The 15,238-nt window shown below is 45.7% G+C and overlaps 2 protein-coding genes across 5 annotated transcripts in view; one reads left to right on the top strand and one right to left on the bottom strand.

The window, feature by feature from the left end:
• NOC2L (NOC2 like nucleolar associated transcriptional repressor) overlaps nucleotides 1-9,627 on the bottom strand; it is an 85,281-nt gene extending 75,654 nt beyond the window's left edge. Inside the window, exon 1 of one of the 2 annotated variants that reach the window (XM_077250031.1) lies at nucleotides 9,475-9,627. In XM_077250031.1, the coding sequence (XP_077106146.1) occupies nucleotides 9,475-9,512 (38 nt within the window). In that variant the 5' untranslated portion in view covers nucleotides 9,513-9,627. Of the gene's footprint in view, nucleotides 1-1,064; nucleotides 1,097-9,474 lie in introns of those variants that run through there. The other variant, XM_077250032.1, reaches the window with a different exon arrangement.
• A 520-nt stretch (nucleotides 9,628-10,147) lies between these two features.
• Nucleotides 10,148-15,238, top strand: part of KLHL17 (kelch like family member 17) — an 85,848-nt gene continuing 80,757 nt past the window's right edge. The window contains exon 1 of one of the 3 annotated variants that reach the window (XM_077250027.1): nucleotides 10,148-10,474. In XM_077250027.1, the coding sequence (XP_077106142.1) occupies nucleotides 10,373-10,474 (102 nt within the window). In that variant the 5' untranslated portion in view covers nucleotides 10,148-10,372. Of the gene's footprint in view, nucleotides 10,475-10,688; nucleotides 10,708-15,238 lie in introns of those variants that run through there. The other 2 variants (XM_077250029.1, XM_077250030.1) reach the window with 2 other exon arrangements.

Raw genomic sequence — 15,238 nt, 5'->3', positions numbered from 1 at the left:
GGGGACGGAGGTGGTCGCCCCGCACCTATAGAACGGGCTACCACCAGGGACAGAGGATGCGCCAAGCACCTATAGAATGGGCCCCGCTGAGGACGGAGGAGGCCTCCCAGCACCTATAGAATGGCAAGCACCTATAGAATGGGCCCCGCTGAGGATGGAGGAGGCCTCCCAGCACCTATAGAACGGGCCCCGCTGGGGACGGAGGAGGTCACCCCGCACCTAGAGAACAGGCTACAGCCGCTGGAAACTGAAGAGACCACCCTGCAGTTATAGTACAGGCCCCCCTGTATCTATAGAACGGGCCCCGCACCTAGAGAATGGGCCCCACTGGGGACGGAGGAGGCCCTCCACATCTACAGACGCAGGCCTCCCCTCACAGCACAGAGGGCCTCCCCTCATATTACAGCGGGCCTCCCCTCATATTACAGCAGGCCTCCCCTCACAGCACAGGGGGCCTCCCCTCACAGCACAGGGGGCCTCCCCTCACAGCACAGGGGGCCTCCCCTCACAGCACAGGGGGCCTCCCCTCACAGCACAGGGGGCCTCCCCTCACAGCACAGGGGGCCTCCCCTCATATTACAGTGGGTCTCCCCTCACAGTACATTGCAGTGGGTCTCCCCTCATGTTACAGCAGGACTCCCCTCATATTACAGCGGGGGGTGGTCTGTGCGGCCTCCCGGGGGGGGGGGGGTTTGGGGTGCCTGTGCGGGCCTCTCGGGGGTCTGTGCGGCCTACCAGAGGGGTCTTTGTGTCTGTGCAGGCATCGTCCCATGGGACGATGCCTGCTACAATGACAGTATTTGACACATTAGCCAATGATGGGACAGTAGTAGTCCCATCATCCGGCTAATGTGTTCAATGTAAAAAAAAAAAAAAAATGCTACATACATGCTACATACCACATACATACTACATGCATACCACATACATGCTACATACATACCACATACATGCTACATACATGCTACATACATACCACATACATACTACATACAATACATTCATACATTACATGCAATACATACATATAGACATACAGTACATATAACAGAGTACATACTCACCATCACTTGTCACTTTGTTCCCCGAAGCCAGTGTCATCTGTAAAAAAGATTAAAATAAACAACCAATATACTCCCTGTCCGCAGAAATCCACGAGTGTCCCACGACGATCTCCCGATAGCAAGGTGACATTAACCCCCTTATTACCCCATATCCCACTGCTACACGGGAGTGGGAAGAGAGGGGCTAAGTGCCGGAATTGGCACATCTTACAGATGCGCCATTTCCGGGGCGGCTGCGGACTGGTATTTGTAGCCGGGGGTGGGGTGGGGCCCAATATCCATGGCCCATATCCATGGGCCCTCTCTAGGCTATGAATATCAGCCCGCAGCTGTCTGCGTAGCCTTTCTGGCTATAAAATATAGGGGGACCCCATGTCATTTTTTGGGGGGGTCCCCCTATTTTAATAGCCAGTAAAGGCTACGCAGACAGCTGCGGGCTGATATTCATAGCAGGCTACAAATATTTTCCCCCGGCCGCCGGCTTTCCTCCTCTGGCGCAGAAAATTGCGCGGGAACCCACGCCGTTCCCCCCCCCCCCTTTTTTTTTTTTTTTTAAATTCAACGCTCATTAAGGCCACTGTCATACTTTCATCGGTACGGGTCCGTCGCTATGCGTCGGGCCGACGTACTTTGTGAAATATGTGCACGACGTGGGCAGTGGATGCAGTTTTTCTATGCATCCGCTGCCCATTCTGAAGTCCTGGGAGGAGGGGGCGGAGTTTGTCAGACCCGACGGACAAAAAAAAGTTCACTTCAATGTTTTTTCGTGTAGACAGTCCGCCAAAACACAACGGATTTTTTGGTTAAAAAACAAATCCTGCGAGCACATTTGCAGGATCCGTTTTTTTTTTCTCATAGAGTTGTATTAGCGCCGGATTGCGCATGATGACCACACGTTTCATCCGTTTTTTGCAGGATCCGTTAAAAAAGCTGTTTCCGCCAGATGGAAAACACATACGAAAAAACGCACAGTGACGGATACGGCAAAAAACGTATGAAACCGAGATGTGAAATGATGAATCCGGCCTCCGAATCTGTTTTTTCATGCATGTTTCCATTCAAATCATGCACATTTTCCGCTTATTTCTTTCCAAAAACTGCATCAAAACCACGCAAAAACCGCACCAAAAACATCAAAACCTGCACCAAAAACAGCATCAAAACTGCATCAAAAACAGGTGCAGTTTTGATGCGGTTTTTGGTGCAGGTTTTGGTGCACGTTTTTTGGTGCAGTTTTATGCAGTTTTTGGTGTAGTTATGATGCAGTTTTTGATGCAGTTTAGATGCAGTTTTTGGAAATAAATAAACGGAAAAGGTTCATGATTTGAATGGAAACATGCATGAAAAAACGGATTCGGAGGCCAGATTCATACGTTTTTTGCCGGATCCATCGCTGTGCATTTTTTCGCCGGATCCTGCAAAAAACGGATGAAACGTGTGGCAATCAGGCGCAATCTGGCGCTATTACAACTCTATGAGAAAAAAACGGATCCGGAGGGAAAAAAACAGATCCGGCGGAAAGAAAAACGGACCCGGCGGAAAGAAAAACGGATCTGGAGCAATAAAAAAAAAAAGGATTCAGCGGAAAAAAAACGGATCCTGCAAATGTGCTCGCAGGATGCGTTTTTTTATCCATAGACTTGTACTAGCGACAGATCGCGACGGATGGCCACACGTCGCGTCCGTCGTGCAACGGATCCGTCGTGTTTTGGCGGACCGTCGGCACGAAAAAACGTTCAAGTTAACGTTTTTTGTCCGTTGCGTCCGACATTTTCTACCGCGTATGCGCGGACGAAACTCCGCCCCATCCTCCCCGGACTTCAGAATGGGCAGCGGATGAGTTGAAAAACTGCATCCGCTGCCCATGTCATGCATAAATTTCACAACGTGTGTCGGTACGTCGGCCCGATGCATAGAGACGGACCCGTACCGACGCAAGTATGAAAGAGGCCTTAATGAGCGTTGAATTTAAAAAAAAAAAAAATCGTCGTGGGCTCCTGCGTAATTTTCTGCACCAGAGGGGGAAAGCCGACGGCCGGGGGCCAATCTTTGTAGCCTGCTATGAATATCAGCCCACAGCCGTCTGCGTAGCCTTTACTAGCTATTAAAATAGGGGGACCCCCCAAAAAAATGACGTGGGGTCCTCCTATATTTTATAGCCAGAAAGGCTACGCAGATTGCTGCGGGCTGATAATCATAGCCTAGAGAGGAGCCATGGATATTGCCCCACCGGCTACAAATACCAGTCCGCAGCTGCCCCGGAAATGGCGCATCTGTAAGATGCGCCAATTCCGGCACTAAGCCTCTCTCTTCCAACTCCCGTGTAGCGGTGGGATATGGAGTAATAAGGGGTTAATTTCACCTTGCTGTTGTAAGGTGACATTAAGCCGGGTTAATAACGGAGAGGCGTCAATAAGACGCCTATCAATTATTAATCCAATACTAGTAAAGGGTTAATAAAACACCCACACATTAGGAAAAAAGTATTTTAACCCCTTTACCCCCTAGGGTGGTTTGCACGTTAATGACCAGGTCAATTTTTACAATTCTGACCACTGTCCCTTTATGAGGTTATAACTCTGAAACGCTTCAACGGATTCCGGTGATTCTGACATTTTTTTTCTCGTGACATATTGTACTTCATGATAGTGGTAAAATTTCCTTGATATTACCTGCGTTTATTTGTGAAAAAAACGGAAATTTGGTGGAAATTTTGAAAATTTCGCAATTTTCCAACTTTGAATTTTTATGTAATTAAATCACAGAGATATGTCACACAAAATACTTAATAAGTAACATTTCCCACATGTCTACTTTACATCAGCACAATTTTAGAACCAAAAACCAAAATTTTTTTTTGTTAGGGAGTTATAAGGGTTAAAAGTTAACCAGCAATTTCTCATTTTTACAACACCATTTTTTTTTATTAGGGACCACATCTCATTTGAAGTCATTTTGAGGGGTCTATATGATGGAAAATACCCAAGTGTGACACCATTCTAAAAACTGCACCCCTCAAGGAGCTCAAAACCACATTCAAGAAGTTTATTAACCCTTCAGATGTTTCACAGGAATTTTTGGAATGTTTAAATAAAAATGAACATTTAATTTTTTTTTTTTACACAAAAAATTTACTTCAGCTCCAATTGGTTTTATTTTACCAAGGGTAACAGGAGAAAATGGACGGCAAACGTTGTTGTACAATTTGTCCTGAGTACGCCGATACCCCATATGTGGGGGTAAACCACTGTTTTGGCGCATGGCAGAGCTCGGAAGCGAAGGAGCGCCATTTGACTTTTCAATGCAAAATTGACTGGAATTCAGATGGGACACCATGTTGCGTTTGGAGAGCCCCTGATGTGCCTAAACATTGAAACACCCCACAAGTGACACCACTTTGGAAAGTAGACCCCCTAAGGAACTTATCTAGATGTGTGGTGAGCACTTTGCCCTATTATGTGATTCACAGAAGTTTATAATGCAGAGCCGTAAAGATAAAAAATTGGGTGCGAAAAAATCATTTTTGTGAAAAAATATTTTTTATTTTCCCAAGGGTAAGAGAAGAAATTGGACCCCAAAAGTTGTTGTCCAATTTGTCCTGAGTACGCTGATACCTCATATGTGGGGGTAAACCACTGTTTGGGCGCATGGCAGAGCTCGGAAGGGAAGTAGCGCCATTTGGAATGCAGACTTAGATGGATTGGTCTGCAGGCGTCATGTTGCATTTGCAGAGCCCCTGATGTAACTAAACAGTAGAAACCCCCCATAAGTGACCCCATATTGGAAACTAGACCCCCCCAAGGAACTTATCTAGATCTGTTGTGAGAACTTTGAACCCCCAAGTGTTTCACTACAGTTTATAACGCAGAGCCATGAAAATAAAAATTCTTTTTTTTCCCCACAAAAATTATTTTTTAGACCCCAGTTTTGTATTTTCCCAAGGGTAACAGGAGAAATTGGACCCCAAAAGTTGTTGCCCAATGTGTCCTGAGTACACTGATACCCCATATGTTGGGGTAAACCCCTGTTTGTGCGCACGGGAGAGCTCAGAAGGGAAGGAGCACTGTTTTACTTTTTCAACGCAGAATTGGCTGGAATTGAGATCGGACGCCATGTCGCGTTTGGAGAACCCCTGATGTGCCTAAACAGTGGAAACCCCCCCAATTATAACTGAAACCCTAATCTAAACACATCCCTAACCCTAATCCCAACGGTAACCCTAACCACACCCCTAACACACCCCTAACCCTAATCCCAACCCTATTCCCAACCGTAAATGTAATCCAAACCCTAGCCCCCAACCCTAATGGGAAAATGAAAATAAATACATTTATTAAATTTTTTAATTTTTCGTGATGAAGGGGGGTTTGATTTACTATTTATAGCGCGTTTTCTAGCGGATTTTTGATTGTCAGCCGTCACACACTAAAAGACGCTTTTTATTGCAAAAAAATGTTTTTTGCGTTACCACATTTTGAGTGCTATAATTTTTCCATATTTTGGTCCACAGAGTCATGTGAGGTCTTGTTTTTTGCGGGACGAGTTGACGTTTTTATTGGTAACATTTTCGGGCACGTGACATTTTTTGATCGCTTTTTATTCCGATTTTTGTGAGGCAGAATGACCAAAAACCAGCTATTCATGAATTTCTTTTTTTTTTTTTGGGGGGGGGGCGTTTATACCGTTTTGCGTTTGGTAAAATGGATAAAGCAGTTTTATTCTTTGGGTCAGTACGATTACAGCGATACCTCATTGATATCATTTTTTATGTTTTGGTGCTTTTATACGATAAAAACTATTTTATAGAAAAAATTATTTTTGCATCGCTTTATTCTGAGGACTATAACTTTTTTTATTTTATCGCTGATGATGCTGTATGGCGGCTCGTTTTTTGCAGGACAAGATGACGTTTTCAGCGGTACCATGGTTATTTATTTCCGTCTGTTTGATCCACTTTTTGTTCGGCGGTATGATAATAAAGTGTTGTTTTTTGCCTCTCTTTTTTTTTTACGGTGTTCACTGAAGGGGTTAACTAGTGGGACAGTTTTATAGGTCGGGTCGTTACGGACGTGGCGATACTAAATATGTGTACTTTTATTGTTTTTTTTATTTAGCTAAAGGAAAATATTTATTGGAACAATATATTTTTTTTTTATTATTATTTATGAATTTATTTATTTAATTTTTTTTTTTTTTACATTTTACATTTTTACTTTGCCCCACTTTGCTGTGCATTGTGTCAGATCGGCGATCTGACGTGCACAGAAGGGAGGTTTCCCGGCGCAGTGAAGCCACCTCCCTGCAGGACCCGGATGCAGCCCCGCGGCCTTTCTGGATCCGGGGCTTGCAGGGAGGAGACGCTCGGTACAAGGTAAGCACATCGCCTTGTACTGATCGTCTCAGGGAAGCACACAGGGAGCCCCCTCCCTGCGTGATGCTTCCCTGTACCGCCGCAACACTGCGATCATCTTTGATCGCAGTGTGCCGGGGGTTAATGTGCCGGGGGCGGTCCGTGACCGCTGGCACATAGTGCCAGATATCAGCTGCGATAGTCAGCTGACACCCAGCCGCGATCGGCCGAGCGCCCCCCGTGAGCGCGGCCGATCGCGCTGGACGTACTATTCCGTCCTTGGGAAGTAGGGCCCACCCCACATGGACGGAATAGTACGTCCAATGACAGAGAGGGGTTAATATTCTTCATTTCACCATACTTGCCATACTTCAGCGCCTGCAAAAAACGTAAAATAAACCGCATACTAACTGTCCACCGTAGTCCAATTAATAACGAGTGTCCCACGACGATCTCCCCTATAGAACAGTGACATCGGGTGTGGTCACTGCTCTATAGGACCCTCAGTGACATACTGACAGGAGACAATGGCTCCTGCAGTGCATCACTGAACTATAGTAACCTCTGAGTCTCACTTTATGGCAATTGCTGCGTGGGAAAATTTCTCACACAGCAATGGCATAAAGTGAGACCAGGGACAGTTTTTTGTTTTTTTTACAGCGGCGGAGGAATACAGTGCGGAAGGATACCTTCCTCCCGTCATTGTGTTCCTGGAGCCCCTGGAGAGCGGTCGCATCAGCTGATTCTGCCGTTCTCCACGGGAGATTGTCGTGGGACACTCGTGGATTTCTGCGGACAGGGAGTATATTGGGTGTTTGTTATTTTAATCTTTTTTTTACAGATGACACTGGCTTCGGGGATCAAAATGACAAGTAATGGTGAGTATGTAGTCGATGTTTAATGTACTGTATGTATGTAGTATGTATTGTATGTAGTATGATGTATGTAGGTAGGAAGTATTTTTTACATTAAACACATTAGCCGGATGATGGGACTACTACTGTCCCATCATTGGCTAATGTGTCAATCACGGTCACTGTAGCAGGCATCGACCGATGGGACTGTGCAGTCCCATCGGACGATGCCCACACACACACACACAGAGCCCCGGCAGGCCTGCACGGAAGATCCCTGGCAGGCCCGCACTGACCCCGCCTACACTCTTCCCCCCCTCCGGAACAGGATGTAGAAGCACAGAAAGGGCTTATTTACATTCCGATATTTGTGTCCCATTGCATTGGTATCGGCGATATCCGATATTTTTTGGATATCGGCCGATCCAATCCGATACCGATACTTCTGGATATCGGAAGGTATCGCTCAACACTACTCCCCTCACAGTACAGCGCAGCGGGCCTCCCCTCATATTACAGCAGGCCTCCCCTCATATTACAGCAGGTCTCTCCACAGCACAGCGGGTCTCCCCTCATTACAGCGGGTCTCCCCTCACAGCACAGTGGGTCTCCCCTCACAGCACAGTGGGTCTCCCCTCATATTACAGCGGGCCTTCCCTCACATTACAGCAAGACTCCCCCCATATTACATTTGAAAAAACTGACCGTCACATCCATACATAGACTCTAAGTGTGAACAGGTGCTGAACCTAGAGTAACCAACTCCTATACAGTCAAGTAAAAAAGGCAGCACACTGCTAAGACATGCAAACATGAAACATGAAAACTGAACTGCATTACTGCACTTGAAATATGAAAAATGAGAGCGTTTAGCGCATAAAAATGGCCGTAAAGTGGCTATCAGGTACACATAAAATTGGCCATTTTTATGCGCTAAACGCTCTCATTTTTCATATTTCAAGTGCAGTAAAGCAGTTCAGTTTTCATGTTTGCATGTCTTAGGCTACGTTCACATTTGCGTTGTGCGCCGCAGCGTCGGCGCCGCAGCGCACAACGCAAACAAAAACGCGGCAAAACGCACGCTAAAACGCTGCGTTTTGTGCCGCATGCGTCGTTTTTGGCCGAAAGTTGGACGCAAAAAAAATGCAACTTGATGCGTTTCTTGCGTCCAACGCTTGCGGCCATGCGGCGCAAAACGCAGCACAACGCATGTCCATGCGCCCCCATGTTAAATATAGGGGCGCATGACGCATGCGGCGCCGCTGCGGCGCTGACCGCAAATGTGAACGTAGCCTTAGGCTACGTTCACACTAGCGTTGTGCGCCGCTGCGTCGGCGACGCAACGCACAACGCACGCAAAAACGCGTCAAAACGCACGCAAAAACGCTGCGTTTTGCGACGCATGCGTCGGTTTTTTTTTTTTTGCCGAAAATCGGACGCAAGAAAAATGCAACTTGTTGCGTTTTCTTGGTCCGACGCTTGCGGCAAAAAAAACGCATGTGTCGCACAACGCAACAAAAAAAACGCATGCGTCCCCCATGTTAAGTATAGGGGCGCATGACGCATGCGTCGCTGCTGCGTCGCTGACGCAAACCCGACGCACATTCGCCGCTGCAGTGTGCTGCCTTTTTTACGTGACTCCCCCCATATTACAGCGGGTCTCCCAGTATTGCAGGAAAGCTCTGCCGGATCGTTACAATTATGGAAAATGGGGATGAGAGGAGACACCAAAACAAGCGACGAAAGACGGCGACCAACATGTGAGGAGAGAACCGGCTGCACAGAGACACAGAGCTGAGGCCAAACTACACATGAGCCGCCCGGTATCTGCACACCACACACGTGCCGCCCGGTATCTGCACACTACACATGAGCCGCCCGGTAGCTGCACACCACACACGTGCCGCGCAGTAGCTGCACACCACACATGTGCCGCCGCTCCTCCGCCGCCATTAGCGGCTACAGTCGGTATATCGCCTCTCCGCCATTAGCGCCTACAGTCGGTATATCGCCTCTCCGCCATTAGCGCCTACAGTCGGTATATCGCCTCTCCGCCATTAGCGCCTACAGTCGGTATATCGCCTCTCCGCCATTAGCGCCTACAGTCGGTATATCGCCTCTCCGCCATTAGCGCCTACAGTCGGTATATCGCCTCTCCGCCATTAGCGCCTACAGTCGGTATATCGCTTCTCCGGCCGGTTCTCACCTCTTCCCAGACGCCGCCATGCTTCTGCTTTTACTCATCCACGACAAACGTGCTATGCGCTTCCTCTAGTCCCACAATGCAACGCGACTGCCCATCATTCCTTCGTTTCTGGAAAGTAACTGGCACAAACGCGACTCGGGCGGCTAGACCTCTGTCTGCACCTTTATTTCACAACTGGTTGGAAAATAGATATTTTTTTTGTTAGCCTCCTCCCTACATGTCATTCTATCTCAACTAGAACAGCAGCAAAAAAATATTAAAAATCTATTTTAATTTTTTATGTAAAAATAAAAAGCTGCGGTCGGGCGTATCTAACAAACAATTTATTTGTAGGAAAAGTTTATGTGTCATAGATGGAGCTGGAGGTTGTTTTTTTTTCTCCTTTGGAAGTGATTCTATGTTTGGCGAATATGATGATGCGGTCGGGCGTATTTATTGACTGTAGTAGAATACGGTGTGAAATAATGGTGCGGGAGGGCATTTAATTTATAAACTTATTTATCATTTTATAAAACTTTTTATAAACTTATTTTTTCTCTAAACGTTTAGTTGTATGTGAAAAATATGATGCGGAGGGGCATTTCCAGCGACTAATATTTCCTCTCTGGTGGGAGGGATTGTATGTGATTGTCCCTACAGCTGTCTGTATTTGATTTACACACTGATACAGACAAGTTCCATTGTATCTGCTCTCATCATGTGCCCTGATGTCCCTCTGTGCAGACAGAAAGCTTTGTAGATGGCTACAATGTATCCATGTGCAGCATTCTATCACTTAACCCCTTGCTGCAGGCAGCCATCCCCAGTCCCCACCTTCCCTCTGACAACACTTCTTGGCCAGTGATCTTGGTGGGTGTTGCTGCCAAGTGTCCTTAATATAGATGCTGATTTGTGATCCATGGACTGGAGATCATGCTATATACAGACTGGAGTGATTGTATCCACGAAGACCCTGAGATCTGCCTTCATGAACTTGCTGTGGTGGTCTAGTGCAGAGAGGGTGAGTACCTGATCTATGCGCAAAAAAGTTTAGCGAAGTTCTGTCCGTGTTTGTTAGTACAGAACAGAAAAGAAAAGTAATGGATGGAAGCAATAATGGATTTCTGCACATACAGGGCATTTGTGTTACTCAGGCGTGGACTGGCCCCCGGGAGAGCAGGAGAATCCTCCGGTGGGCCGCACCTGGGAAGGATTGCTAATGAGTAGTGCTATTACACTTACAATTACAAAAAGGTATAATCTAGTAATTTATTCAACAAGCTAGACAAGTCAATATTACATAGAAGCAAAAATACATTTGTGTCCTAGGGTCAGGTTATTTTTGGCATGTGGACCCCAATAATTATTGTTACTGGTGGGTCTTTGCCAACCCAGTCCGTCTCTGGAACGGCTGCTGATCGCTTATAAGAAGGGAGAATATAATTGGTGATAAATGATCCTGGTAAGTTTGGCGCTATAGTCACACCAATAATATTTTGTAATATTGTGATCTACAATATGTAAAGAAATAAATAAATAATGCACAACACTCCGGAAAGTATAGACCCATATTTATCACATGGGGCACAACTAGTGCCAAATCGCTTCAGCTCCGTCAGGGCACCGGAAGTCTTTGTAAACTTTATTGGAGCATAAACAAAAATCACAACATTTCGTCCACAGAGAGCCATTATCAAGATATAAAAAAGGACGTCCGGTGCCCTGGTTCCTAAATGACTCCATACTTATCAAATGTGGCACATTAAAGGGGTTGTACAAGTCTGCAGTCATTCTATGTGACTTCAGACTGGTGAATCCTCACTGTGCGCACGGCGTGGAAGGCGCAGGACCACAAGTACGTGATTAGCAGACTTCTGGCCACATTTCCACTAGACTTGCCCAGCTATACTCAATTCACTTGCATTGCGCTAGGCTGCACCGCTATAGTCTGCTTGTGACCATATGTATGCAAATCACCAGAGGGGTCACGATCACAACCAAACCCGTGCAGGTGAGGGGCCAGCACAAACGTCAACTGGATGTGCGTCCTCGGGTTGGTGTGCTGCAATACACGCTGCCGGCCAATCAGAGGCCAGCAGCTGATATCGACATGTGCACCCATCACTTGCATGGTGAAGTTAGCTGCCTGGTCCAGAAGAAGATGTCGCGCGGTGGGGTAAGGTGAGTATAATAATTTTTTTTTTCTATGCATTAAAGAACAGCGTCAGAATGGAGAAAATATATACCAGTATGGGGAAAATATATACCAGTATGGGGGACATATACACCAGGATGGGGACATACAGTGCCTTGGGAAAGTATTCGGCCCCCTGGAACTTTTCAACCTTTTCCCACATATCATGCTTCAAACATAAAGATACCAAATGTAAATTTTTGGTGAAGAATCAACAACAAGTGGAACACAATTGTGAAGTTGAACGAAATTTATTGGTTATTTTAAATTTTTGTGGAAATTCAAAAACTGAAAAATTGGGCATGCAATATTATTCGGCCCCTTTAGCTTAATACTTTGTTGCGCCACCTTTTGCTGCGATTACAAGTCCCTTGGGGTATGTCTCTATCAGTTTTGTACATCGGGAGACTGAAATTCCTGCCCATTCTTCCTTGGCAAACAGCTCGAGCTCAGTGAGGTTTGATGGAGATCGTTTGTGAACAGCAGTTTTCAGCTCTTTCCACAGATTCTCGATTGGATTGAGGTCTGGACTCTGACTTGGCCATTCTAACACCTGGATACGTTTATTTGTGAACCATTCCATTGTAGATTTTGCTTTATGTTTGGGATCATTGTCTTGTTGGAAGATAAATCTCTGTCCCAGTCTCAGGTCTTTTGCAGACTCCAACAGGTTTTCTTCAAGAATGTTCCTGTATTTTGGCTCCATCCATCTTCCCATCAATTTTAACCATCTTCCCTGTCCCTGCTGAAGAAAAGCAGGCCCAAACCATGATGCTGCCACCACCATGTTTGACAGTGGGGATGGTGTGTTCAGGGTGATGAGCTGTGTTGCCTTTACGCCAAACATATCGTTTGGCATTGTTACCACAATGTTTGATTTTGGTTTCATCTGAGCAGAGCACCTTCTTCCACGTGTTTGGTGTGTCTCCCAGGTGGCTTCTTGCAAACTTTAAACAACAATTTTTATGGATCTCTTTGAGAAATGGCTTTCTTGCCACTCTTCCATAAAGGCCAGATTTGTGCAGGGTACGACTGATTGTTGTCCTATGGACAGACAGTCCCACCTCAGCTGTAGATCTCTGCAGTTCATCCAGAGTGATCATGAGCCTCTTAGCTGCATCTCTGATCAGTCTTCTCCTTGTTTGAGATGAAAGTTTAGAGGGACGGCCGGGTCTTGGTAGATTTGCAGTGGTATGATACTCCTTCCATTTCAATATGATCACTTGCACAGTGCTCCTTGGGATGTTTAAAGTTTTGGAAATCATTTTGTATCCAAATCCGGCTTTAAGCGTCTCCACAGCAGTATCACGGACCTGCCTGTTGTGTTCCTTGGTCTTCATGATGCTCTCTGTGCTTCAAACAGAACCTTGAGACTGTCACAGTGTTGGGTTGAACAATTAATAAAATGTTCAATTCTCTAGTTGCCTACTCCTGGCCTAATGGATATTGATCATGTGCGCACTAAAGAAATACACCAGACACAGTCAGATGTAACTCTCCTTGATCAATCTGTGGCTCAGCTCCAAGAAGGACTTTTATTAGACACAAGTTTATATAGTTCCTGTAAGGGGGCTCGGTTAGCTCTAAAATGGGAGTGATCGGATGTATTCCATTGGTTAGTGGGTTGGGCAATGAACAAGTCCATGGGCGGATCCATAAGGTCATCAGGGTGGGTTGGTGCATGAGGTCATCAGGGTGGGCGTCACTGTGGGTGGATCCATGAGGTCATCAGGGTGGGCGTCATCTTGGATACTAGCACATGGTCTGCTGATACAGGAAATGGCAGCCATCTTTAGGGTCTCATTGATCATCTTGTATATCAGCACATGGTGTACTGATACAGGAAATGGCAGCCATCTTTAGGGTCTCACTTTGATCTGAGGAAACTTATGTAAGGTTAAACAGTACACATTATGGGTTGCTTCTCTCAATCTCTTATGTCTTATGTCTTGAGGTTAATTAAGTATTTGATCTTATGCCTGTCCTCAACAACAGAGCAGGTGCATTTATACGGAGACTTGATTACACACAGGTGGATTCTATTTATCATCATTAGGCATTTAGGACAACATTGGATCATTCAGAGATCCACAATGAACTTCTGGAGTGAGCTTGCTGCACTGAAAGTAATGGCGCCGAATAATATTGCACGCCCCACTTTTCAGTTTTTGAATTTCCACAAAAATGTAAAATAACCAATAAATTTCGTTCAACTTCACAATTGTGTTCCACTTGTTGATTCTTTACCTAAAATTTACATTTGGTATCATTATGTTTGAAGCATGATATGTGGGAAAAGGTTAAAAAGTTCCAGGGAGCTGAATACTTTTGCAAGGCACTGTATATACCAGGATTGGGAACATGTATACCAGGATGGGGCAAGGAAGTGGAGCATATATACTAGGATGTGCCCAGGATGGGGGACATTGCTACATAATGGGAGAGCAGGTGCAACTTGTATGTCCCTAAATGATTTAGAACTCTACAAGGGCCCATACATCTGTCCAACATGAAAGGGGGCCCAGGTTCTAATTTTGCACCGGGGCCCTTCGGACTCTAGTAGCCACTGCAAATCATATACTTGCAATGACACATCTTCTGCCAATGAGTGATCGTCTGGAGCCTTCATATGTACATCGAGTGCTGACGCTGGTCAGTGGCCGCTGATTGGCTGCAGTGATCATGTGACATAACATTGCAGGTGCAGCACTGGCCAGTATATGGGGATTTCTATGTTATGTGGGAGAACCTTTTCACCAAATTTTACATTGCTTTTTTTTTTAACACTTGTACCTCTCTGTTGTGGAGATATTAGCATTCAAAGTTTTGATCCATAATGAGTTAATTTTGAAGTCCCAGTGGGTGCTATCACTGGAGTCCTGCACTCCTCCCTGTGTGAGTTGTTATCTTGTGAAGCCAACTCAGGCCATGTGCACACATTCAGGATTTTTCACGTTTTTTCGCTATAAAAACGTGAAAAAAATACGAAAAAAATGCTAACAAATGCCTCCTATTATTTACAGGGTATTCCGCATTTTTTGTGCAAATGTTGCATTTTTTTCCGCGAAAAAATCGCATCGCGGAAAAAAAAGCAACATGTTCATTAAATTTGCGGAATTGCGGGGATTCCGCACACCTAGGAGTGCATTGATCTGCTTACTTCCCGCACAGGGCTGTGCACACCATGCGGGTAGTAAGCAGATTATGTGCGGTTGGTACCCAGGGTGGAGGAGAGGAGACTCTCCTCCACGGACTGGGCACCATACAATTGGTAAAAAAAAAAAAGAATTAAAATAAAAAATAGTGATATACTCACCTTCGATGGCCCTGGAGGCATGCTTCCGTTTCTTTAGATGGTCTGTGTGAAGGACCTGCGATGACGTCGCGGTCTTGTGATTGGTCGCGTGACCGCTCATGTGACCGCTCACGCGACCAATCACAAGCCGCGACGTCATCGAAGGTCCTGCACACACACAGCATCTATAGGAACGGACGCCGCTGAGGAGATCGGCTGTCTGCAGGTGAGTATAACCTTTTTTTTTTTTTTTTTTTTTTAATTATTATTTTTAAACATTCTATCTTTTACTATTG

This window comes from Ranitomeya variabilis, chromosome 4, assembly GCF_051348905.1.
Source record: "Ranitomeya variabilis isolate aRanVar5 chromosome 4, aRanVar5.hap1, whole genome shotgun sequence".
In the NCBI taxonomy this organism is placed as follows: Eukaryota; Metazoa; Chordata; class Amphibia; order Anura; family Dendrobatidae; genus Ranitomeya; species Ranitomeya variabilis.
This window is presented reverse-complemented; position numbering and strand designations above follow the sequence as displayed.